Source organism: Cajanus cajan, chromosome 4 (genome assembly GCF_000230855.2).
Source record: "Cajanus cajan strain Asha chromosome 4, NIPB_CcT2T_4, whole genome shotgun sequence".
In the NCBI taxonomy this organism is placed as follows: Eukaryota; Viridiplantae; Streptophyta; class Magnoliopsida; order Fabales; family Fabaceae; genus Cajanus; species Cajanus cajan.
The window spans coordinates 49,220,299-49,247,338 of NC_138520.1; the positions used below are offsets into that span (position 1 = coordinate 49,220,299).

A 27,040-nucleotide genomic window follows, 5' to 3' on the forward strand; every position below is an offset into this window, starting at 1 on the left:
AAATGAAGGGTATATGACACTACATATGTAACTAATTACACAATGCAAGGGTAGTTGCTATCAGAAAGTACTGACCAACAAGATCTAGCTTTAGTTTCAGCTCCTGCTTATCGAGGTAAGGGAGGAGTGATAAACCTTGCTCTGGGTGTGGGAATGTATGTTGGGTAGTGGGATTGACCCCCAATTCTATGTTTGTTGTATGCTCATGTATGAGGGGTTTTTCCCAATTATATATGTTTCTTTCTATTTCTCTTTTTATATGTAAATAATTGTATGATTTGAGATCTCTGTGAGTTCTTGAGAGAATCCTATGAGAAACAGGAAAAATATGAATGTTTTCTGTTTTATTTTCTGATTGCTCTATTGTATTCCTTGTTGAATGTATTGTGTGAATATGTGATTAATTTTGAGAATAAAAATGTTTTGATATGAATTAGAGTGCTCTATGGGTTCATACGGGAAACCCTATGAGGAACAGGAAAATTTCTAATATTTTATGTGTTTGCTTTCTGATTGTTCTGTTGTATTCCTTGTTGAATGAGGTGTACGAATATGTGTCTACTTTCGTAAATAGAAAAGTTTTGATATGAATTAAAGTGCTCTATGGAGATTATGTGAATATGATGTGATATGATGATGTGATATGATGATGTGATATGATGATGTGATATGACGATATGACATGATGATGTGACATGATGATGAGACATGATAATGTGATATGAGAATGCATAGAGTCCTGATTGACATGCATCATTTGCATAAAGGTTTTTAAGGGTACGATATGGAATACACTGCTAGGGAAGGCCCCCTTGTGTAAAAGCTTGGGGATTAGTCACTACTAGAAAAGGATTCATCAACATCGCCAATTTTACATCGGTTTTAGTATAACTGATGTAAAAATAAATTGCGGTGGTATTTTACATCGGTTTTAAAAGAAAACGATGTAATATTAAGTATTTACATCGGTTTGTTGGAGGACCGATGTAGTACTGAAAGCACGGTGGCAATGTCGTAAATAAGAAAAAAACATAAATATATCTACATCAGTTCACTTTAAGACCGATGTAGAACTGAATAGCTTTCCTCGATTGCATATGCCACCACCAAAGAAAGCCCTCGCGCTCGTCACATCTAAAGAACGCCTTCGTCGTCTCTGAACCCTTTGCTTCCCATCGTTCTCCAAAGCCCTTTTGTTTTTTTGATTTTGATTCTGCGAGAAAACCCACAACCAGACGACGAAGAGGACGGCGCAGACGAACAAATTGAGGAGGAGGAGGACCTAGATCTGCTTCTTCCAGACGTGTTTGGGGCTTGTGGTGGTGGTGGAGGGGCTTGAGGGAAATGACGTCGTCAGAGCCCACCGCCACTCCACCTTCAAAACGGGCCTCAGGCCCACCCCCACCTTCGTCCCTTCCGTCGTCGCCACGCCCAATTCCTCCCTCCTTAGTGAAGAAGCCTTCAAAGGACTAAGCCAAGGCTTCGACCCAAACGACCACGACTTCGACCAAAATTCCCATTCCGAAACTGCCAAGCCCGACAAACTCGACATTTCCAAGCTCCACTTGCCCACGCACCTTGTCAAAACCCTCCGCACCCGAGGGATTACGCACCTTTTCCCTATTCAGGTTCCTTTTCTTTTTTTTCTTACTTGTTAGGGTTACATTACGCTACCGATGTTTACCTTCATTTCCTTCTTTATGCATCATTAGAGAGCTGTGTTAGTACCTGCACTTGAAGGCAGAGATATCATTGCTCGAGCCAAGACCAGCACCGGTAAAACATTGGCGTTCGGGATTCCAATTATTAAAGGCCTCACTGAAGATGAACTTGCACCTTCTCACAGGTAATCAATCATCCTTCATGTTCTGCACTTTGCTTTATGTATATATAACACCAATTGATTTTTAAGTGTTTCGATTTTTTATTCTAAAACCAAGTTAGCAGTAAAATAATTATTTATCCAACTCGAAAAACTATTTAGAATTGTTTCAACTCAAAGTTAAATCAATTTTGGACTTGAAAAATTAGTTTCTCAACGTGAAACCTTACAACATGTGGACGTTTACTTAAAATTTCACTAGCTGGTAATTTTAACATGATTTTAGATCATCCAACATGACTCCGGACATACACATGATTACATATCATGCTGATGGTCATGCATTTGATTCTTTGTTGCAGGCGGTCTAGTAAGCTTCCGAGAGCTTTGGTGCTTGCGCCTACAAGGGAGTTGGCCAAGCAAGTGGAGAAGGAGATAAAGGAATCTGCGCCTTATCTCAACACTGTTTGTGTCTACGAGGGTGTTTCTTATGTTACCCAGCAGAGTGCACTTTCACGTGGTGTGGACGTGGTGGTTGGGACTCCAGGGAGAATAATTGACTTGATAAATGGGAACAACAGTCTTAAGCTAGATGAAGTTATCACTTAATTTTTTCACTTTCTTTTGTGATTTAAAGTTCAAATTCAGAAGCTTATCTTTTCTTTCACGAGCAGGCAGCCAAGGAAACAACTACCACGAATGTTGTTGGGGAAAATTTAGGAAACTGTTCGGAGGATTTACTTGCGGCTAGAGATCTTGATTAAGCCTGTTTTGTTTCTTCACTCAACAAATAGATTGAACTAATATTAAGATTTAGAGATTTAGTACACTCCATTTATATTTATGCAGAATATATTCTTTCAAACAGTTTGTGGATGAATTGTGAGGCTGTGGATGGAGATGGAGGTGGGTCATTGTCTTATCATAAGCAAAGAAGAGGTGGGGAGTTAGTTAATTGGGTGAGGGAAAGAAAGAAAAACACTTCAAATTTCTGTCCCATACCATTTTCATTGGACTAAAGTCCACACACACTGTGGAAAGAATCATCATGGCAAGGGTGGTTGCACTCCAACAGAACCAACTTTCTTTCTCTCCCTTAGCTTCCTCTCTTTCCGACTTCAGTGGAACCAGACTTCAAACTCAACTTCAGGTCCTCATCTCTAACACTTTTTCTCCCTCCTCTTTTATGTAACACTAACATCACTATCATTTCATACAATACCCGTCTCTATTTTAATTCCAAATTCAATTCTACCACGTGTATTTGTACTTTGTATGTGTGCATTTAGTAGCAGATTCTGAACAACATTGTGTATTCATGTATTACTAATCTGGAACAGTAAGCTGCCTAATCTGTCTTTGATGTATTTTAGAAGTCTAATCACCTATAAAAGAAAATTATCGCTGTTCAATTCTTTAATGAATTGCATAGTCGACTGAATTTAAGAAGGAATTTTACACTTGCAAAAAACTCCTCACATAATTCTTGAAATCTAGTTCGTTGTATTTAACGATTCAATATAGAAAATCATTTGTGACAGGTATATAGAGTTCTCCAATTCTTAGCAGTAGTTGACTCATTAAAATAAATCTGAAATCTAGATGAAACTATCTATTGTTCTATTCTGGCATGCCCTTCATTTTCTTTGATATGTAGATGGAATATGCCCTTCATTTTTCAATTATTAATGGATTTAGAGTTAATGCCTTAATGTTGTAGTATCTTATTCAGATTTCAAACATATTGCAAGTCTATACAGTGTGGGTTATTTTGTTGGTAAGATGATTTTAAAAGAAATAAAGCTTGCACTTGCCATTTTTTTGTCCACTTTAGAAAATTCTGATGTGTATTTATTTTAAAGGGGTCAAGCATGGTGAATTGCTTTTTGGGCGTAATAAGCTTTTGTCTCTTATGGTCGGCAAGAGTCAAATGTCACGAACCGGAGGTATCACATTGTTCATATTCCTTGATACAATAAAACGTATTTGTTGTGTTTGTTTAGTATACCTTTGTGTGTGTGTAAAATATACTAAACTGTATATTTTCTCTGATCATGAGTAATATCATCAGATGGGCTTTTGACCATTAATTATAAATGTCTTTAATTTTACTTATTTTATTTTTGACCATTTATATTTAACTTGTGTTTATAATCTTTAAAATATATGTCATCCCACCATGTGTTATCCACTATAATGATTTTGGGGTTGGCTGCTCTGCACTGCAACATAATGGTTTTTATTTAACTTGTATAATGGTTTTTATTTAACTTGTATAATGGCTGCTCTGCACTGCAACATAATGGTTTTTATTTTCATTAACCACCTCTGTGAAACATAAAAGTCAGTGTGGTTTACTGATTATGTTTTGGGTGGAAGTTGAATTTCCTGTGATGACTGGGAAATATGCATGGATTAAAATTGTATATATAATATATTTAATTGAAGATATGTCATGTGTTTCAACTCTGCTACAGTTTTGGCATTCCTTCATTTCTAAAATGGTTGTGTGCCAAATGTGTTGTTCCCTTTATTTGTTTGGCTCTTTGCATAGGGTTCTGATAAAGTTCTGTCAGTGGCTCAAGGCTAGGCTAGCAGGTGCGTTGTGACCTTTGTTTTTTATATTGTTAAGTTTATTTACTACTGCAATTACTAATATAATTATTTACTGATGTTTATTGTCATGTCAACTCTTGGATTGAATATGACAGTGTCAACACTTCTGTATGTTCAGGACCTTGCTCAAAATTTTGTTGTGTAGTTTGGAAATGAAGGAATGAGAATCAGACTTGTTAAATTAGCGCATTGAATACTCATAAAAGTTTATGTTCTGTTCTCAGTTTTAACAAATTCATGACTAGTTCCTTAGACCTTTTTGGTTGTCCTGTATGTGAACCAAAGTATGACAATAGAGGATTCTTTTAAAACACTTTGTGTTGGAAAGAGTTGGACCTGAAATTCAAAATGTTTCGACCTAAGTGTGTTTTTGTTTTATAGTGGAACCTTAATATGAAAATACTACTTCATTCTATAGATCCTCACATAGTTGTTTGTCATGGTTTTCTACTTGCCTAATTGAATTCAAATGCTCATATTTTGCCTCACTCTGCTGCTTTTGATCTTGTAGGTTCATAGAGAATTCCGTAAACCTCTCATTGTAATGTCCCCCAAGAAACTGCTTTGTAGCAAGGCTTGCAGATCAAATTTATCTGAGTTTGATGATGTCCAAGGCCACCCAGGTTTTGACAAACAGGGAACCAGATTTAAGCGCCTCATAAAAGACCAAAATCTCCACTCAGATGTTGAGGAGGGTATTAGACGTTTAGTACTTTGCTCTGGAAAGGTATGTGGTTCTCATTATAAACCAGCTATCTTCATGTTATTATTAACCAGTTTTCATGCTGTTACATCTGGTGGATTTTATTATTCCGTATATATGAATTTAAGTGGTTCTTCAATTACATCAGACTAGTATATATCCATTGTTTTCTAAATTGCTGTATATGAATATAAAATTCAACTACCACTTGCAGATTTACTATGAACTTGATGATCAACGAAGAAAGGTTGATGCAAAGGACGTTGCAATATGTAGAGTGGAACAACTTTGTCCTTTCCCTTACGACCTTGTCCAACGAGAGCTTAAACGATATCCAAGTATGTACTTTGGAAACAAATTCTGATTTCTTCTATGTTTTTCTTGTTGAAGGTGTGAATGGGGTATAATTTATCTTTTTTTTCCTAGCATCTAATTCTCGTTTGTCCTTCTGTTATAGGCAGTATTTAAATTTTCTACTTTTATCTTTGCATCTGTTACCCAAGAGTTCTCCCCATAGGGATATAATTTCACTTTTTTCTGTTAAACAGGACTAACTATTTTGCAATAGCAATATATCTTCCCCCCCCCCCCCACCCTCACATGGATCCATCTTAGCTAGATAGGAAAAATTAGATCTGGTTAAATTCTGATTGATCCATGTTACCCAATTGTTTAATGCATTGAGATGTGGGGAGAATAATGCAACATGAAATTTTATAAAATATGACATATTTTACATCGGTTCTGGGTGGAACCGATGTAAAATATATGATATATTTTACATCGGTTCCACCCAGAACCGATGTAAAATATGTCATATTTTACATCAGTTATGTCAATAACCGATGTAGAAATGATACTTTTTACATCGGTTTTGGAAACCGATGTAAAATGTCTTGCACTTTTTACATCGCTTGAATCTACATCGTTTTCAAAACCGATGTAAAATGCCTAAAACAACCGATGTAAAATGTGCCTTTTGTAGTAGTGAGTCCTTGGGGATAGCTCAATTTGTAAGTCACAGTCTCGCCCATTGTGTGCATGGGATGTATCTTGCGCGACTTAGCTATCTTGATGAGACCCTAGTAGTATGTCCTTCTAGTGAGAGTGTGTAGAGGGTACCCGACATGTACTCCTAGACTACTCTTCGTGTATTGCTAGCGGTAATATGCCATGTGATATGTTACTGGCGCCACATGCATGATAAAATGTAGTCCGTGTCCATACATGTGCATTTTAATGTTATATGAAAAATTGATATGTCTTGGATGAGTGAGATGTGATGTTATTATTAATTTATCTATGTTATACTTGTTTTGTTTGTGTTTGGCTATTCGGCGTAAATTTCTACACTGTGAGCCAGAGTGAGATGTTTCTTACTCCCTTTTCTCTTATGTTATTTTCTTTGACTGTCATACAGGTGATTATCAGCATGAGGCTGAGGATGTTGATGATGAAGCTTAATCTTCTATGTTGGGATTTTCTCTGATAAGACATGTGACATCGGGGTGTAGATAGAATTAAATTAGGATGTTGTTTCTGTTAAATTATTTTCAAAACCTTTAACCTTATTTCTTTTTTAATTACCACTAATTATGTTATTTGTTTAAATTATGAATGTGGTGCTCTCTATCTGAACATGTTTGGTATTTTAAAAAAGAAAGACTGTGGTATTCCAAATTTTATTATTTGTATTATGATATGCAGGGTAGAGGGTGTCACAATTACCACTTGTAGGGTTAGATTAAGTACAAGAGGAGGAATTTGATAAGGCGAAACTTAGGGCTTTCTATGATTACTTTGGGTCCTTGCTATGATAATATGACATCAAGACATAGAGCTTATTATGTTGCATTTATAGCTGCAATGAATTTTATTTTATGGTGATTTTATATTTGTTGGAGTTTGTGTAAACAAATAGCTTTTGCCTTATTTCGATTAGTTTTGGAAATTTAATTATGTTTTAATTGAAGAGATTTTATCATGATGTATTTGTGAACCCTTTTACTAAATGAACTAATTCTAATTTGTTTTTATTAAATGTTTTTAATTTATTTGTTCTTCAAAAAGAAAAATCTTTATTTATTATGCTTAGGGATAGAAAGGTGTTACAAAGAATTCAAATTTGATTCTCATCATGTGCAAAAATTATTGGGGTCAGCATATAATCACAGTATTGCAAGCAAGATTAAATGTTTAGCCTAGTAGGCTAGGAGATATGATGGAAGACCATAGGCCAAGGGTCCAATTACTCGAGCTATGGTTAGGAGTATACAAGAAATATTGGCTAGCTTGGAGGTTAGTGGGCTTTCTAAGCCCAAGCTACTCTTCATGTGGGCCATCACATCTTGAGAAGTGGCCTAGCTCTTTTGTACATAGTAGTTCTTGTATAGGTTTTTTTTGCCTTTGTATTTGTGAGGCACTTCCTTTATTTTATTATAGGATACTCTTTAGAGAATTTAGGGTATGTTACCTGGAGACTTTTGCTCCATTTGATCTTGTATTAAGGGTCATTGATTTTTATATTTTCAGTAGTAGAATTGGGGTGTCAAATAGTAAGGTGTGTAGGTGTAACTAGTAATTAGGCCAAAGTTGGGCCTAGGCTAAATTTTACATATTGGGCTTGTTTTACTCTATTTTTTTTCCAAGTAATTGATTTAGCTAGGTCTTACCATCATTTAGTGGACCTAACTAAACCAACTCTAAGATTTTTGCATTGGATTAAATGTTGGAAAGCAACCTTGGCGCCTGGCCTTCTTCATGGCTGAATTAACTAGCTTTTCCTATACACTTGGGAAGCTTGTGCTACAAGCTTCTAACTTAGCTTGCTTCCGAAGCTTCTAAGTTAGAAGTTTGCTCCACAAGCTTCCTAAACTAACTAGGACGGTCAAGCTTGAGTGTGAGAGGACTAACCATGGTTCTCTTGAACCATAGTTAGTCTAGCTTGCACCATAAGATTCCCCCTCTATATAAATCTCTTCCTTGTCTTTGTAATCACTTTTAATGTTAATGAGATTAGAATTTCAGAAAATTCTCTCTACTTTCAAGGGTCGAGACCTAGGAGAAACTTCTTTCTTTAAGAACCTTCACAAAGGAATCCTTCCTTTGTGTCTTGGTTCCAAACTTTTTCTTCTTCTTCAAGAAGATTGCTGTGCCAATCTTGTTACTTCTTCAAACTCTTGGAGTTTGAAACTTTGATCCATGAAGAATTAAAGCCTTAAGAGAACATTGTACAATAAAGATGGAGCTAGGAGGAGAATGCCAATCTCTTCTCCAAGTTTCTTCCATCATTTTTAGTATCTAGAGCCATGGTTGCTCTTAAGGTTATGTGTATCAATCTCTTCTACTAATTTTTGGTCATGTGTTGTCCTCTTTCTTGTCTTGTAATGTTTGTTAAATAGATCTAAATTTTGGACATATTTTTATAGATATACATGTCTCATTGATTGTTTGGTTCATAAATAATGCTTGTTCATTAATCTTGAACCAAGCTGCGTGGTGCTTTTAGATTTATTATTCTTATGCCTTTTTATTTTGCTTGAGTCCTTTTCTTAACTCCTAATCCATGTATGAACAATGATATTAGCATGTGTTTTGATTTTTGAATCCTAAAGTTTTGTCTAGAAGTCATGTGTAGTCCTTTTACATGTCATAAATTCCTAGACTAGCTTGTTGAACCTATTTTGCTTAACATTTGTTGATTCGGTTTTGATTTGAACATACTCTTGTTTTGGTTGAACCTAAATGTGCTTTGATTTCTTTTTTGTTAAGTCAAATGAAGAAATTCCCAGTAAGGTTTTGAATGAGACAAATATAATACACGTTGTTATTCCTAACAATTGTGTTAGTGTTTCAGAAAAACACAAGTACAACCAAGTTGAAGAATAGAGCATCGGCATGTGCCACTTCCTATTCTAGAACCAAGATAAAGAGTAAAGCGTCAAGTGTCAAATGCAAAGGTCAAACGAAGCCAAGCCTAGCACAAAAAGGAAAATGTCTAAAGCTTTAGATGATACAGACCACAAATGAAAGCCTTATGTATTAAACTAAGGACGACACAGAACGAAAGATGAAGGACAAGACTTGAGACACACAAGATCAAAAGACGCGGACGAAAACTGCCATACAAGCAATTGATAAATCAAGTCTCCCAGACAGCTCAGGCATCGTCTACGATCATAAAAGCTCAAAATGATTGCGCAAGCAATAGAAAAGGAGAAAAAGAAAATCAAGCGTAGAAGTAAAAGAATGCATGTGTCAGAAAAAAGTACATTACTTTTTCAGATAAGAACAATGTTGTACAGCTAGCAATCAGAAAAGGACAAAAAGGTTCCTAGGTCTCTGCTAAATTCAGACACTACTGCATGGAAAATGAAGAAGACTTCACGCAATGTCCATGAACAGGAAGCAACATTTAATGCAAGATCATGACCATTAAATGAAAGATCAAACTAGTCATGAACGATCATATTCACTTCAACAGACACTTGCAACGGGCAAATTTTACCAAACTATATATATGTCACAACTTCGAACCTGAAAAGGTTAGCTTTAGAAAAGATAGATGAGGAGTGATATCAAGCCCATGAAGTAAGGAAACGAAAGATAGAGCTCCTAGAGTCAAATGTACATTGATGTAATTATCTCTATAGTCTAAGGTGTTCTAAGTGTAACTTAGGATCATATACCTTAGTGAGTGTAGAAAACACGTATCCTCTTTGTGAGAGTAAACCAAACACTCAACCTCAACTGTTTATTTATCATTTGCAAAGCTTGAAGAGGCTAAGGAAAGAATACTTGTAAAGCCTAAAGAGGCTTGTCAAAGAATACTCACTACAAGCCAGAAGTGGCTGATTAAGAATACTAGCACTAGTGAGTGAAGCTGGCGGGCCAGGAGCTGGTCGACAATACTCACTGAGAGCTAGAAGTGGCTGAATAAAGAATACTAGTACTAATAGCCAACCAGGAGTGGTTGACAATACTCAAGACCAGGAGTGGTCGAGAATACTCACTGAGAGCTTGAAGAGGCTGAACAAAGAATACTATAGCTAATGAGTGAAGTTAGCCAACCAGGAGTGGTTGATAATACTTGGGACCAGGAGTGGTCGAGAATACTCACTAAGAGCCTGAAGAGGCTGAACAAAGAATACTAGTGCTATTAGCCAACTAGGAGTGGTTAAGAATACTCAAGACCAAGAGTGGTCGATAATACTCAATGCGAGCCTGAAGAGGCTGATTAAAAATACTAGTGTCGATGAGTGAAGTTGACGGGTCAGAAGTGGTCGACAATACTTGGCAAACCAGAAGTGGTCATAATACTTTTACTTCATTGAATATCTACTAGAACCCTTCTTTTGAAGGAGACTAGACGTAGCTCAGTCTGAGCGAACCAGTATAAAACCCTTGCACTATCTATTTACATTTCAGACGAGATCTTATCTATTTGCTAAATCACATTAAAAACTTTTTCCATTGCTTATTCTTCAATGAAACTACCCCTAGACGAGAAACACTCTTGTTTAAACTATTATCTGAAGAAACAATGTCTCCCTTAAGAAATACGTTTTCGTCTAAGAAACATTTATTGTGTGTAGACGATAAAATCCCAGCCGCAAAAGTATTTTGTTAAACCAATCCTAGGCAGTTTCAGTTTAGCATTCACTAATATTATTTCACTAGACGAAAAAGAGCCTTCCTGGCAAAAATGTTTGTAAAAAGCCTTAGTTACACACACACACACACATATTTAACCCCCCTTCTATGTGTTTTTCTTCTAACTTCACTTTTTACTTGCATCTTTGAGTTCATATTTGCTATTAGTTCTAGCAAATTCTTAGGGTTAGGTTTCCATTATGTCTTCTTAATGTTGAGATTCATGGATGGTGAATCAATTTCTGATAAGTTTTGATGATAACAAAGGATACAAGCTTTGATGAGAACAAAAGAGAAGACATGAAGATAATAAATGAATACCAAATGTAATAGGAGTAGTTTATGAGTTCTTATGTGTTGAGTTGCTTTGTTGGTCAATTTTATTTTCTATGCATGTTTGTGCTTTGTGCATGAGTTAAATCTTAATTCAAAATGTCTAAGAGTGAGTATGATGATGATTAAAAACAACTTGGAAAGGTTTTGAATGTGTGAAATCAAATTTTGAAACCTAACTCAAAATAATCGATTATTACTAACTATAATTGATTATTTTAGCTCTGTTTTTCAAGAGGTTGAGAAACCTTGCTGTAGTAATCGATTATCTGTAAAATAATCAATTTTTCTAGAAAGTGCTCTCTGGAATAATCAATTTTCCTACAAAATAATTGATTATTTTGTTCTTGAGTGATTTCCAGAATTCATGAAGAACAAAATAATCGATTATCCTTAAAAATAATCGATTATCTGGGTCTGAAAACTTTATAAAATGGTTCTCACATTCAGAAACAAAAAGAAAAAAAAGTAATATTTTGAAGTCCTTGTGATAAACTTTTGATCTTTGTGATCTTCTTGGAGGGTTTTCTTTGTGAAACCAAGAAGTAAAACATTTTGTGAAATGCTTTGAGGGGAATCATCATCATCACTACATTCTTGGATAGAGGAATTAAGATTGGTCAAGAATTCACAATCTGATTTGTTCAGCTTCCAGGTGAATTTGTTCCTTTAATATTTTTGTGCATTGTGGTAAAAATCTTGAGTAGGTTTCTCAAGTGGTAAGGAATTCTTGTAGTGGGTTTCTACAAGAAGTGCTTTCTTGGGTGCAAGAAAGGGTATATCTTGTATGTTGAAGTGTATGCATGTGCGGTATGCTTGTAAAAATTCTTCATTGAGATAGTGGAACAAATCATAATCAGGTTATGATTGAGGACTGGATGTAGGTCACATGTGGAGTGGCTGAACCAGGATAAAACACTTTGAACTCTTCTCTCATCCTTATCACATTGAACAATCTTTAATTGAATGTTAAAATGGATGGTATAAAGTAATATTCTTATATGATTAAAATGGTTTAAATTGGAATATAAGTACTGCATATTAATTGTTCTTTAAGCCGATTCAACAAAGATTAATCAAGAAATCATATATGAGTCATTCTCATATACTAAAAGGTTTAATATACTTCATTGGAAATTAATTTTAAAAAAGTTTTTAAAGAAATCAAGATCCTTAAACTATGAAAATTTTTAAGTGTCATTGAATCCAATTCACCCCCCTCTTGGATTGAGCCATTCTTTTCTATCACTTAAAAAGTTGTCAAAAAAATGTCATAAACACTACTTGCTTCTAGGTCCTTGTGTGTCCTTGTTTTGGCCAAATCTTTTATGTATTTTTAATCAAACAAAATAGAGAAAAACAAAGGTTCAAAGTGTACAAAAGGTTTAAGAAAATCAAAGAACATGTGTGCTTGGAGTATGTGAAAAAAATGTGTTGAAAATTGTTGAAAAAATAGTAGTAACACAAATACTAGTGAACCTCTTTGTTTGTGAAATTTTTCTTAAAACTCTTTTCACATTGAGACCGAGACTTATACAACTTGTAAAAGGTATTAAACTCCTGTTTGTATATAAAATAGAAGTAAAATAATATACAAAATAAAAGTAAAAGAAGAGACAAAACAAAAGCCAAAAGGAGTGTAAATTCCAAGAAATTGCTCACGGTTTTCAATTAATTTTCCAGCATTATGTACTCTTTGCTAATTCTATTTTTTCATTTTCTAATCTTAGCCTTTTGGTTTGTAATCTATTCTAGAGCCATTGATAGGACTCCTTTTGAAGTGCTTGCTTTTTTTTGTGCCTTAATGCTAGTTTGTCTCATTTTGTTGGCAATCTTTATAGTCTTGTCTCATCGTGTTTCCATTCAGTTTAACTTTCTTTAATTGTGCTGTTTCAATTTTTTATCATTGTATTCCATCAAATACTTGGTGTGTTGAATTCTTCTTTGAATGATTGGAAGGCCAAGATACAAAGGTAGCATCTTAGGATGTTTGTGGAGGCCTAGAAGATTGATTTCTCTTGGTGTGGAAGATTTTCGAGGTAGAAAAAACACCTTGAAGCCAATCACCATCAAGATTGCTTCAAAGAAGGAGTGAAACACTTGTGAGGAAGTTGCTGCAAGGAGTGGAGGCTGAATTTGAATTGAAGGAAATTAAAACTTTGAAGAAAATTTGTGAAGGAATTAGAAACGAAAATTAGAGACAGAAATTTTTCTATCACAAAATTTTCTCACTAAATTCGTCTCTAATTCGGTTTCAAATTGTGTGGCTGATTTTTTTTTGAAATTTTGGTGCAGCCACTTTGTTTAATTTTATTGCAATTTTAGTTTCATTTGTGTACAAGGACATCGAGAGTGTCTTGAAGGTGTCTTTGGTACATCTTCATCTCTCCTTAGTGTTTTCATTTAGGGTAAATCCGTTTTAGTACTTGGTGGGAGTAGTCCTTGAAAGCTCTTAGTGCTTCTCAAGCACCCACATAGGTTTATTGATTTACACGTCTAGTTTAATTTTTTAGGGTTTAAGTTTTTCTGCAAGTTAAGTTTTGATTGTAGCTTCTATACTTGTTTAGTGGTGTTTCCAAGGTTCCAAAGGCCAAAGTAACACCTAGGGACGTTTAGCTAGGACACTTAGAAACTTGTGTGTTATTTTCTCTTTTGAAAACTTTTTGCGAAAATTGTGTTATGCAAGACAAAGTACAAGGGGATTTAGTAATTTTTACTTGAAGATGCTTGGTTATTAAGTGGCTCCTTATATCTCACCTCCTTCTATAGTTCAATTTGTATACTTAGACCTCCAAGTGCAAAGTCTAGCACCAAAATCTTTGTTTTCAAAAAAAATTTTGTGGGAAAATTCTTTTGTTTAAGATGTCTGATAACTCTAACTATGGTGGAGGTGATAGCTCTCCAAAAAGTATTTCTCACCTTGCTAAAGAGCTCAAATCACTTAAACTATGGAGGAAGCAAAAAGTCATTTTAAAATAAAAAGAAAAGATTGAAAGAGAGACTCAACTTGCTATCCCAGAAGAAGAAATGAGACTCCTTAGACAAGATGATAGAAGTAAGAAGGAGAAGTGATGAATGAAATCCTCCAAGCTCCTTTTAGGCACGGATCCTCTTCAATGGAGATGAGACCGAGATGTTGAACACCTTAGAAAAGAAGAACACTCGCGGAAATGATAGAGGGAAGCATCCAAGCTCAAGAACCCAAAGGATTGCTCACTTCAAAGAGAAGAAAACTAGGTTTTCCTAAGGAAATTTGAAGGCACTCTCTATGGATCTCTCTTGGATTTCGGTGACTCTTGAAAGATGACTGATATGTATTCAGAAATCTCATATATTCAAAAGTGTTTTAACATGGTAGGAAAAATTACATTTATAGGAAGGAATTAGGTTAAACTTGGCGGCACCTTTAGCAAACCTAGTTGGCGCCAAGTTTGAATTTCAAATTTGAATTTGAAATTCAAACTTTGGCCAACTCATGCTCACACCGGATGCTACCATCATTTAGGTGTCATTTAGGAGTGATTTAAAGTGAATTTGAAGCTCACATGGCCGGAACCACTCCATGCCATCCATGTGACTCAAATTCAATTCAAATTACTTCTAAATGATGCATAAATGAAACCTATTTCTCCTATTAATGTATTCTACAAATAAACCTAATCTATTGACCGAATTACATTGGTCTAATGAATACAATGAATAGAAAAAAATACAAGAAGAAGAATGAGCCTAATATTGGGTATCAAAAGCCCAAAGCTTAAGAAGCCCAAAAATAAGCCCAAATACAACAACCCTAATCTATGGTCAAAATACAAGACTAAAAATCAAAGTAACTTCCTATACTAAGTAATGCAATAAAACATGGTGTTTAATCAATCAAAGTCCAAGTGAGAAGCACCCTAGGCTCACCAAGCCCATTGGGCCCACTAAGCTCTGAAGCAGTCAAGTCTTCAAGTAATCTCCTGGCCATAGTTCTAGTGGTTGGGCCTTTAGCCCATGCTCTTCCATCATTCCCTCCCTCTTGAGAAGGATTTGTCCTCGAATCTAAAGACTCCTCCTCATCATCACTAGCACCTACAAAAGGTTTAGGATCACTAACATTAAAAGTAGTGCTGACTCCATAATCAGAGGGTAAATCAAGTCTATAAGCGTTATCATTGATACGTTGTAAGACCTGAAAGGGACCATCTCCTCTAGGATTGAGTTTGGACTTCCTTTGATTTGGAAAACGTTCTTTTCTTAAGTGAAGCCAAACCCAATCACCTTCCTCGAAGATCATAGGTTTCTTGCCTTTACTTCCTTGTTTGGCATACTTCTCATTTTGATTTTGAATATGAGTTTTAATCCTTTCATGAAGTTTCTTAACAAAATCAGCCCTTGAAGCCCCTTCCTTATGAATGAAGTGTTCAACATTAGGAAGAGGTATCAAGTCTAAAGGAGTTAAAGGATTAAACCCATACACTGCCTCAAAAGGAGAAATATTGGTAGTTTTGTGAACTACCCTAGTGTAGGCAAATTCAATGTGAGGTAAAAACTCATCCCAAGATTTGTGATTGCCCTTTAGGACTGCCCTAAGCATAGTAGACAGAGATCTATTCACTACCTCAGTTTGGCCATCTGTTTGAGGATGACAAGTAGTTGAAAAGAGGAGTTTGGTTCCTAGTCTTGACCATAAGACACGCCAAAAGTGGCTTAGGAACTTAGTATCTCTATCTGAAACTATAGTCCTAGGAAGCCCATGGAGTTTAACCACATCTCTAAAGAAGAGTTTTGCAATGTTGCTTGCATCATCTACTTTGTGGCATGGAATGAAATGAGCCATTTTACTGAAACGGTCCACTACCACAAAGATAGAATCCATTCCCCTTTGGGTTCTAGGTAAACCTAGCACAAAATCCATGCTAATATCTACCCAAGGGGAAGAAGCAACAGGCAAAGGTGTGTATGTTCCATGAGGCATTACTTTAGACTTAGCTTGTAAACAAGCCAAACATCTAAAACAATTCCTTTGGACACCCTTTCGCATATGGGGCCAATAAAATTTTTCTTTTAGCAAACTAAGGGTTTTATCAACACCAAAGTGCCCCATAAGCCCACCTTCATGACTCTCTTTAATTAATAGTTTCCTAATGGATCCTTGGGGTATACATAACCTTCCTTCCTTGTACAAATACCCCTCAACCATATAGAAACCATCAAAAGCTTTTTGTTGGCATTTTTTATAATTATCACCAAACTCAAGATCTTCCTCATACAACTCCCTAATATTATCAAATCCAAGAATTTGAGTACCTAGAGACACAAGCAAAGTATGTCTTCTAGATAAAGCATCAGCTACAACATTTGATTTTCCTTTCTTGAATTTAATGATATATGGAAATTGTTCAAGGAACTCTAACCATTTGGCATGCCTCTTATTTAACTTACCTTGACCTCTTAAATACTTAGGTGACTCATGGTCACTATGAATGACAAACTCTTTGGACACAAGGTAGTGTTCCCAAGTTTGTAAGGCTCTAACCAATGCATACAACTCCTTTTTATAGGTAGGGTAATTGAGGGAGGCACCTTTTAGTTTTTCACTAAAATATGCAATGGGGTGTCCTCCTTGCAATAACACAGCTCCTATGCCAACTCCTGATGCATCACATTCTAGCTCAAAAGTCTTTTCAAAATTTGGTAGAGCTAAAATGGGTGCATTAGTAAGTTGATCCTTAAGAAGTTGAAATGCTTGGTCATGCTTTGAAGTCCAATCAAATAAAATATCTTTTTTGACTAGCTCATTCAAGGGTGAAGCAATGCTAGAGAAGTTAGGCACAAATCATTTATAAAAACTTGTTAGTCCATGAAAACTCCTAACTTCACTAACATTTTTAGGCTTGGGCCACTCTTGAATGGCTTTGATTTTCTCGGGGTCCACTTGAACCCCATTTTTGCTTACAATGAACCCTAGGAAAACCACATGATCCACACAAAAAGTACATTTTTCAAGATTTGCAAATAATTGGTTTTCCCTAAGGATCATCATAACTTCTCTAAGATGTCCTAAGTGATCATCTTGAGACCTACTATAGATTAAGATGTCATCAAAATAAACAACAACAAATTTTCCTATACACTCTCTCAAGACATGATTCATAAGACTCATGAATGTACTTGGTGCATTAGTTAAACCAAAAGGCATAACTAGCCACTCATACAATCCAAATTTGGTCTTAAAAGCAGTTTTCCACTCATCACCCTTTTTAATTCTTATTTGGTGATAACCACTCTTAAGATCAATTTTAGAAAATATAGAAGCACCATGTAATTCATCAAGCATATCATCAAGTCTAGGGATTGGGTGCCTGTACTTGATTGTGATATTGTTAATAACCCTACAATCACAACACATTCTCCATTTTCCATCTTTCTTGGGCACTAACAATACAGGCACAGCACAGGGACTCAAACTCTTTTGCACCCACCCCTTATCCAAGAGCTCTTGAACTTGGTTCTCTATCTCCTTATTTCTTGAGAATTTGTCCTATAGGCTGGTCTATTAGGTAGACTAGCCCCAGGCACAAAATCAATTTGATGTTCTATACCCCTAAAAGGAGGAAGGCCCTTTGGACCATCACTAGGGAATACATCATCAAATTCTTTTAATAAATGAGAAACTTGAGGAGGTAAAAAACTAAGCTCAATGCTTAAATTATAACACTTAAGCACACCTCTACAAAGAAGAAGCTAAGAAGGTTTTTCAACAATTAGGGTTTTTTTTTAAAGTTTCTTGTTGAATTCCTTCTATAGAAAGAGATTTCTTTTCCTTCTTCTTTGAAGCTTTATGCTTTTTCTCTTCTTTTTTTTAATTAAGTTTTTTTTTCTTCTTCTCTTTTCTTTTTCATTTGTACTTGATCCTCTATCACTTGTGAAGGAGACAAAGGATGAAGTACAAATTTCTTCTCTTCATGAGTGAAAGTAATTTCATTAGTAAGGCCATTATGCATGGTTTTCTTGTCAAATTGCCATGGCCTTCCCAACAAAATATGGCAAGCTTCCATTGGGACTATGTCACAAACCACTTGATCTTCATAGTTACCAATAGAGAACTTGACTTTCACTTGTTTATCAACATTGATATCCCCATCTTCATTAATCCAATGAAGTTGATATGGTTTCGGATGGGGAATAATAGTAAGACCAAGCTTCTCCACCAACCTTGTGCTACAACAATTGCAGCAAGACCCACTATCCACAATGAGAGAACAAACATTGTTTAAAACTTTACACCTTGTGTGGAAAATGTTCTCCCTTTGTGAAAGATGGGACTCATGAGGTTGGCTTCCTAGAAGCCTTCTAATCATTAGAAGTTGACCATCACAAGGATATGCACTTTCAATTGGATGGTCTTCCTCACTTATTTCACTATCACTTGAAGTGGTAGAACTAGATTCATCAACACTACTATAAATGTCTCCCCCTTTCAAAATCAACACCTTTTTAGTGGGGCATTGAGAAGCTATATGACCTCTCCCAAGACATTTAAAGCATTTGATGTCACTAGTCTTACTACTAGAAGTGACAACATTTTTATTTTTCTCTTTTTCAAATTCTTTTTCTTTTTCTAGACCTTTACCAAATTTCTTAGAGGAATCATATTGTCCATCCCTCTTGTAGTCTTTCTTAACATAAGAGCTAGATTGAGTTTTGCCTTTAAAAGAGCTTTTTCTGAAGTTTTGTTGTTCCACCCTTATACAAAGTTGGACCAAATCATCAAGGTCCCTATAAAGGAGTAACTCAACCCTATCTCTTATGTCAAAATTGAGACCACTTAGAAATCTAGCAATGGTCAATCTTTCTTCTTCCCTTATCCCAGCCCTCATGAGATACAACTCTATTTTTTGTCTATATTCCTCTACACTCATGTTCTTTTGTTGGAGTCTTTGGAGCTTATCCATAAGCTCCCTACTATAATAAGAAGGAATATGCCTTCTTCTCATAGCACTCCTCAATTCATTCCAATAAGTGATGGGAGGATCATTGTGAAGTCTTCTCTCTCTTTCCAAGGATGTCCACCAATACATGGCTTGTCCTTGAAAAGCTAGGGTGGCCAAAGGAACTTTTCTTTCCTCACCTACTTGATGACAAGTGAAGATTTGCTCCACTTTCATCTCCCAATCCAAGTAGGCGTCCACATTTTCTTTTCCGTGAAAGTAAGGGAGATCAACCCTTGATTCCCTCACTTTTGGTTCCTTAATGACTCTCCTAGGTCTAGGTTGGTAGAAAGCATCCATATTCAAGCTACCATCATATTCTTGGCTTTGAGAGTCATTGAAACTCTTAGAGGAACCTTTTGAGGAACTTTTTTGACTTTTGTTTTTATGTAATTTTTTTAAAAGTTTTGCTTCTTGTTGCTTAATCTTTTGAATTTCTTCCTCTAAAGCAAGAAGTTGTACTTCTCTTTCAATCTTTTTTTTTTTGTTTTTGAAGTACCTCCTCATGCTTCCAAAGTTTTAGTGCTTCAACCTCCTTGACAATTCTTTTAAAACTTTTAAGAGATTCAAAGTCACTACTACTTTGAGAATGATGACTCATGACTAAGCAATAAGAATTTATATGCTATGCAAAAAGGTATAAAATATTTTTGATATTTTCTAGGAATGAAAATAGCACTAGGAAGTCTAAGTGTACAAATTGCACTATCAAGGGAGGTGAGCTACTAAGAGCCACTTAATAACCAAGCCTTTTCAAGTGGAAATCACTAAACTCCTTTGTGGTATTTCCAATTCCCAAAACTTTTCACAAAAATTTTTGTATGCTTTTCACAATTTGTTTGTTTTTGGAAGCTAACTAAATGTGAGCAAATAAATCTACACAATTCTAGACGTAATAAGGCAGCAAAGTAAACACAAATATGAACAAGAAACTTAAAAGAAGCAAGGATAAGTAGCTAGTCGTATAACCCTAAGTGGAAGCTTGAAACATATGAAATTTCCAAGCCACTTCCACTAGTACTACACGTGAGAGGCTACCAAGGATTTAGATATACCTGACCAGCTTCTTAATACTCCCTCCAAGCTTTACAAATTGGTTTAAAATACAAGAGATTTTGCAAAAATGTAAACTAGCCTAGGAAAGCAATAAATTGGCGGCTTTGGTGACCAATTAGTGACGAATTTGATGTTCAATTGTCTAACACTTTATTCAGGTGTTTAATCCGCCACTAATCCTTCAAAGTTGATGCTCCTGGACCTGCAAAAGAACACAACAAAAGAGATTAATGGTGGCTGCCTCACAATGTGAAAGGAATGGTCACTCAAGTGAAGGAAGTTTAGGAAAAGCTAGGTCACTAAATTAGGTCAAAATGTTGTAGTCTTAGTGTCCAAACTTTTCCTACTCTTTGTTGAGCAATGCTTGATCCTTGAGCAAGGATTTGAGGCCACTTCCAGCACAAGGAATTTAATGAAAGAAAACTAGACAAACAATAAAAGCACAATTTGAAAAGCTTATACCAAAAGTAAAGAGTAATAGGTGTATATGACAAGACACAAAGAGGTTCAACAAGTAAAACTGAAAATTAAGACTCCAAATAAAGCTAGCACATAGTTAGGAAGGTTCCTAGATAGGTACTAGAGTATATGAACAAAACAAAATTTTTTTGAAAGCAATTGGATAAGTATAGAACAAATAGTAGTCAAAACAATAACAAGGAATCAAGTAGATTTTTCAGCTTGTACACCTCTCGGCTTTTTCCTTTTAATTTGTATTATATAATTTTTTTTATTCTTTATTTTTCTAGTTCCAAATTAAGATTCCAGAGAAGGTAATTGCCTTTTGTTTCAAATTTTTCTATGATTCCAAGCTATAGAAACCGAGACTACAAGTTAGGTCAAAATTCATGTGAAAACAAGGAAACTAGTGCACTAGTTTTAGGTTTTTGTATTGAATTCTTTTTGCACACTTTTCTTTTGAACTTTAGAACTTTTCTTTTGTTTTAGGCTCTGTTTTATCTCTGTTTTCAGCCTCTAATTTTTTTTTTAAAATTGAATCCACAAAATTAGTGCACTAGAAGTAAGATTAAGCACTTGAGATTTTAGGTAACACAAAGTTTCTTAAGAATTTTCAAAGGAAAGTGAATTGAAAACTTAAGTACATAAAGGAAACCTAACTCTAAAGAATCTTGCTAGGACTAATAGCAAATTATGAACACAATAAGGTAAAAGAAAAAGCACATATAGGTGGACACAAAAAGAAGCAAACCGAGAGCCAAAATAATGAACAATGCACTTAAAAACAAAAATTAGGTCAACATGCTATTCAAGGAATTTTATGACATATAAGGACTAAACACAAACTCTAAGACAAAACAAGATTAAAAACCAAAATCTAATGCATATGCATGAGGTACAATCACGGACACATACAAGGAATGGAGAGACTCAAAATTAAATCAAAACAAGCACAAGCTAATAGGTCCTAAACATGTTGATTGTGAAAGAAAAATTCAAAAACAATCAACCAATGGATCTATGGAGTAAAAAGTGATTCAAAACATATAGATCCGAAAATAAACTCAAACAAGACAAGAAGAACACACAAGAACACAAGAAGAACACGGACACAAAAGGATGAAGCAAAACTTATCTCCTTGAAGAACCTTGCTCTTGATACCAAAATTGATAGAAGTAAGAAGGAGAAGTGATGAATGAACTCCTCCAAGCTCCTTCTAGGCATGGATCCTCTTCAATGGAGATGAGACCGAGATGTTGAACACCTTAGAAAAGAAGAACACTCGCGGAAATGATAGAGGGAAGTATCCAAGCTCAAGAACTCAAGGGATTGCTCACTTCAAAGAGAAGAAAACTAAGTTTTCCTAAGGAAATTTGAAGGCACTCTCTATGGCTCTCTCTTGGATTTCGGTGACTCTTGAAAGATGGCTGAAATGTATTCAGAAATCTCATATATTCAAAAGTTTTTTAACATGGTAGGAAAAATTACATTTATAGGAAGGAATTAGGTTAAACTTGGCGGCACCTTTAGCAAACCTAGTTGGCGCCAAGTTTGAATTTCAAATTTGAATTTGAAATTCAAACTTTGGCCAACTCATATGCTCACACCGGATGCTACCATCATTTAGGTGTCATTTAGGAGTGATTTAAAGTGAATTTGAAGCTCACATGGCCGGAACCACTCCATGCCATCCATGTGACTCAAATTCAAATCAAATTACTTCTAAATGATGCATAAATGAAACCTATTTGTCCTATTAATGTATTCTACAAATAAACCTAATCTATTGACCGAATTACATTGGTCTAATGAATACAATGAATAGAAAAAAATACAAGAAGAAGAATGAGCCTAATATTGGGTATCAAAAGCTCAAAGCTTAAGAAGCCAAAAAATAAGCCCAAATACAACAACCCTAATCTATGGTCAAAATACAAGACCAAAAATCAAAGTAACTTCCTATACTAAGTAATGCAATAAAACATGGTGTTTAATCAATCAAAGTCCAAGTGAGAAGCACCCTAGGCCCACCAAGCCCATTGGGCCCACTAAGCTCTGAAGTAGTCAAGTCTTCAAGTAATCTCCTGGCCATAGCTCTAGTGGTTGGGCCTTTAGCCCATGCTCTTCCATCACAAGAGGAAGAAAAATTGAGAGATGAAATCAAAAGAAAAGAAGGAGTAGAAGCACCCACTCACAATACTCTTCTCCTAATGAAAGCCTTAATATAGGTGACCGTTCCAGTCAAATGATAGCAGCCGGAGAACTGCTAGTGATATAAACTCTAAGAGAACCTAGCCGTCGTCCTGACCTAGAACATTTGATGAGTGTCATCTGTCCTTAGTAAAACCATTTTTCCTTTGCATATATGGGTGTCATATTAAGGATAAGAATTTTTTTCTCTAATGTCAATCCCTTGAAATAAGCCTTCATTTTATTTCTCATAATGAGCCTATAAATCATATTTATAATTGTAATCAAATATGTGCGAGAATCATGGAAATTACTGCCTTAATTAGTCTTAGAAAATCTGTGAATGATCTTGAATTTGACCTGCTCGGTCGGATGGGGAGTTGGAGGATACTTGACCTTCCATGCTTAATTGTTAATAGTGCAAATAGTCTTTACTCGATCGATTCAGTCAATTTGGTCAACTGAAGATTTGGAGGGTACACAACCCTCCAGGCTGGAGCGTCAAGGGCGCGAAGAGTCTCGAGTTGGCCAGTTCAGTTGGTTGGAGAATCGGACGATATAGTGACCATTATCAACCTACCCCTAGGAGGACTACTAAGCTTAGGGAATCCAAGGTGGATCTCTCTCAAATTTTTATGAAGGATGATGTGGAAACCTACCTTGATTGGGAGATGAAGGTAGAACAACTCTTTGCTTGCCATAGGGAAAATGAAGAAAGAAAGGTGCCACTTGCAACCCTTATTTTTCAAGGGCATGTAATGTATTGGTGGACCTCTTTAGAAAGAGAGAGACACTTCCACAATGATCTTCCTATCCAATATTGGAATGACTTGAGGAGTGCATTGAGGAGGAGACACATTCTTTCTTATTATAGAAGGAAACTTATGAATAAGCTCTAAAGACTCTAACAAAGGGATATGATTGTTGAATAGTATAGGCAACAAATGGAGCTTTATATGATGAGGACATGTATAAGAGAGGAAAAGGCCACCACAGTAGCTAAGTTCCTTGTAGACACCCAATTTCGTCTGGACTCGTAAAACAATGAAATGGAGTTCTACTATGAAAAGAAGGAGCTCCCAAAGCATGGAGACAACACCATATGACAAAAGAGGGGTTTGAAGCCTAACAAACTTGGTTTAGTAGCCCAGAATGGGTAGTTTCAAAATCGGAACGAGACGTTCCCAAGCTGGAACGTGTCATTCTAAACTACTAAAAGGCCCAAACACCTTAGTTGAGAACGGGCCAGAATAGGCCATTCCAGTGTAGTTTGATATAAGACACGTTCAAATCTGGAATGACCCGTTCTATCATCAGAATGGGCCGTTCCAGGTTCAAATTTAACTCATAATTAAATGACCTAGAACGGGCCGTTCCAAATTTAGAACAGGCCATTTTGGTCAGGTCTAACGTCTATAAATAGTAGACTCAGGCACTACTCCCGGGGTTGGAAAAATTCGTTCAAAACTTCATTTAGCTCGAAATCTCTCTCCCTCTCTTTCCCTTTTGTATTTCTTGAGATTTGTGAGGAATAGTATAGTGTGTAAGGTAGCCAAAAAGTGCCTATTGACCCCTAAGCTTGAAGATCTAATAAGAGCTCAATTACGAGGTATTTCAATCATATTCTTCTCTCCTTTATATATATCTCACTTTGATAAATATCATCCTAAACCAACAATCATCATGTAGACTCTTCAAGAATAACTGTGTAAATTTAAATTTCGCCCATGTAAATAACTGTTAACAAAGGGGGATCTAACATTTAATAACTAATTCTTATCATGTTAATTTCATCATAAGGGTACCAATTTAGCGCGCTTGACAATGCTTAATACCTTCGCTACACGTAATCAACCCTCGAACCCGATTTTGGTTGTTAAGGCCATTATTGGATTTTTTTTTGAAAACCTTTTTTTTTCAATGTTTTGAGTAAAACATTGGTGGCTACTCCATGAATTCATTTTCAAAACCACTAATTAGGGATTAGTCTGGTCTTCGGGCATTACCAAATTGGTGATATTTTTAAAAGGTAGTCTAAACCATTTAGTCGTAAGATCGAAAATTTTTGTGTTACGACAGATGGAGACTCCACTAGGAAAGTTTAAAGAGGGTCAAGCCCAAACAAATGATGAAGTTCGCATAATAAGAATAATAGTTTAAATATCTTCTCCCTTTACTTGTTGTTTTACTTGAGTGGCTTTAATATTTGTTTGTTTGTTTAAATTCCGCATTTACTTGAATAAACAACTATACACAAAACCATATCACACAACAGTCCCCCTATACTTGGGGGCATGAGCGTATAAACATAGGGAGTGGTTGACATACAACCGGCCCAAGAACGGCCTTAGAGCCTGCAAGCCTTGTCAGAAATCACACTCAAGGTGATAACCCGTTACTCTAGCCCAAAATACTATGACAAATCTTAGAATTTGTCAGGTGATGGCGATAGAGGTATTGGGTCTATATAATGGGGGCACCTTGGGAGCCTTAAAGACTAGTGAGATTAGAACCGTCCTATACAACACACTTTTCTTGACAGGGACCATAGACCAAGAATTTGAACGTGATCGTTTGTGGGTTTGTGTTGATTGAGCATGTGTGTGTGCACTTGTTTGTATTATTTGTTCTAATAAGAGTGAATTAGAATTTTAAAACAATCAAATAGATAATAAAGAAAAAAAAATTATACCCCTTTGTACATTTTTAGATCATCTTGCCATTAACGTCATATATAGGTAGTTTCCTTTTAAAAGAAAAGAAAAAAAAAATCACTATCTTAACCATGTATCATCTCCTCTTAGATAATAAAAACATGATAAAGTTTAGGCAAAAAAAAAACAAATGACATGCATTCTAGATTAGCTCATTTATTTCTATTCATTTTATTTTATTAGTTAAGGAAGGATTAGGTAGCAACATGTAGAGAAAATTAACAAAAGTGAATGCTTTAATATACGATAGTATCTACGCTCTAAAGAAAGACCCAAATCAATTTTGAAAATATTATGGTTGGGCCCTTAATTTGATATGTTTATTAAAGCAAGCCTTTTTAGAATCTAATATGCACTTTTTGCAAAAAGAGAGAGAGAGAGAGCTCACTATGAAAAAAATGTTTTATTAATAAAATTTTTGGGGCAAATTATGAGTCTACTAAGACGAAAGTTTTGGTACAAAAAGTACGAACTTAGGCATTAATAAGACATGTTTCACACAGACATCAAACACTTAAAAATTTCTTTAGATTCTCGCTTAATGCTATCAAAATCTATTTAAGCATTCACTGGTAAACAAATCAATGAGACTGATATTTATCAATTCTCAACTTTCTCTTCATTATGCATCACATTTATTTAGAAAGTAAGTCGCTAGTAGTCAAGCCCACACTCTGGAGCGGGGCACGCTCAATGGTGAAACCAGTTACTATCCAAGTGCGCAAAGGGAAAGGAATGCAAAAATTAACTATCAAGATGTCGAGCCTTTCCCCATACAATAAGGATGGAGCTGTGTCGTGGGTTTGCGAAAATCCAAACATCATCATCAAAGGACCTATCCAAAATCACTAGGATTGGAGGAATGGCCAAGAGTGGCCAAGACTTAGCAAATTGTGAAACTAATACCTCCAAAAAGAAGAAGTTCAAAGAAGAAAGGAGAGGAATCTAAGGAGGAAGACAAATCTCTCAAACGTGTAGGGTGAAGTGAATAGAATTTTCTTACCAAGATAATTTCAACATAAGGGAAGAGGAGCTGAGATATCTGCCTTTACATGAAGAACTTTCAAAGTGCTGACATACAAATATCAGAAGAAAACTCAAGTGTATTGATCCTCTCTAAAGGGCACCCTCCTTCCTTTTCTCTACGTACGAATCACGAACTCGGTGCATGCTTGGGCTCTCAAGCTACATTAAATGGGCATGTGTAAATTGAAAATTATATTTTAATGCCATACATTTTTCTACTTCATTCCTCTTTTCCCTTTAATCTACTATAAGGCTTGTTAACAAACCTTAAATGAACAAGTATAGTTCAAATATATAGGGATGTCGTTGGAAACAATAGCTTAATGCACAACAAGGACAAATAACATCAGACAAATTCGATATGACTTGAGGATAAAAGCCCAAACAAAATCAGTGCAAGGGGCACCCCTTTTAATGGAAGAGCGAAAGGTGATAAAAAATGCTATAAAAACAAAAGCCCGACAGCAAGCCCACTGAGGGTGCTGCGCAAAA

The 27,040-nt window shown here is 35.6% G+C and overlaps 1 protein-coding gene across 3 annotated transcripts; it reads left to right on the forward strand.

Annotated features, from left to right (window-relative positions):
* Window positions 1-1,074: 1,074 nt before the first annotated feature.
* LOC145949196 (uncharacterized) lies at window positions 1,075-6,821 on the forward strand. 3 transcript variants are annotated; one of them, XM_083072535.1, is made up of 7 exons: window positions 1,075-1,628; window positions 1,713-1,846; window positions 2,185-2,972; window positions 3,693-3,768; window positions 4,950-5,165; window positions 5,356-5,479; window positions 6,562-6,821. In XM_083072535.1, exons 4-7 carry the CDS (start codon window positions 3,694-3,696, stop codon window positions 6,603-6,605), a joined length of 459 nt encoding a protein of 152 aa, XP_082928661.1. In that variant the 5' UTR covers window positions 1,075-1,628; window positions 1,713-1,846; window positions 2,185-2,972; window position 3,693; the 3' UTR covers window positions 6,606-6,821. The 3 variants fall into 3 exon arrangements, with proteins under 3 accessions (XP_082928661.1, XP_082928659.1, XP_082928660.1); XM_083072533.1 differs by having other exon boundaries at window positions 1,076-1,628; window positions 3,685-3,768; XM_083072534.1 differs by lacking the exon at window positions 3,693-3,768 and having other exon boundaries at window positions 1,076-1,628.
* Window positions 6,822-27,040: the final 20,219 nt, after the last annotated feature.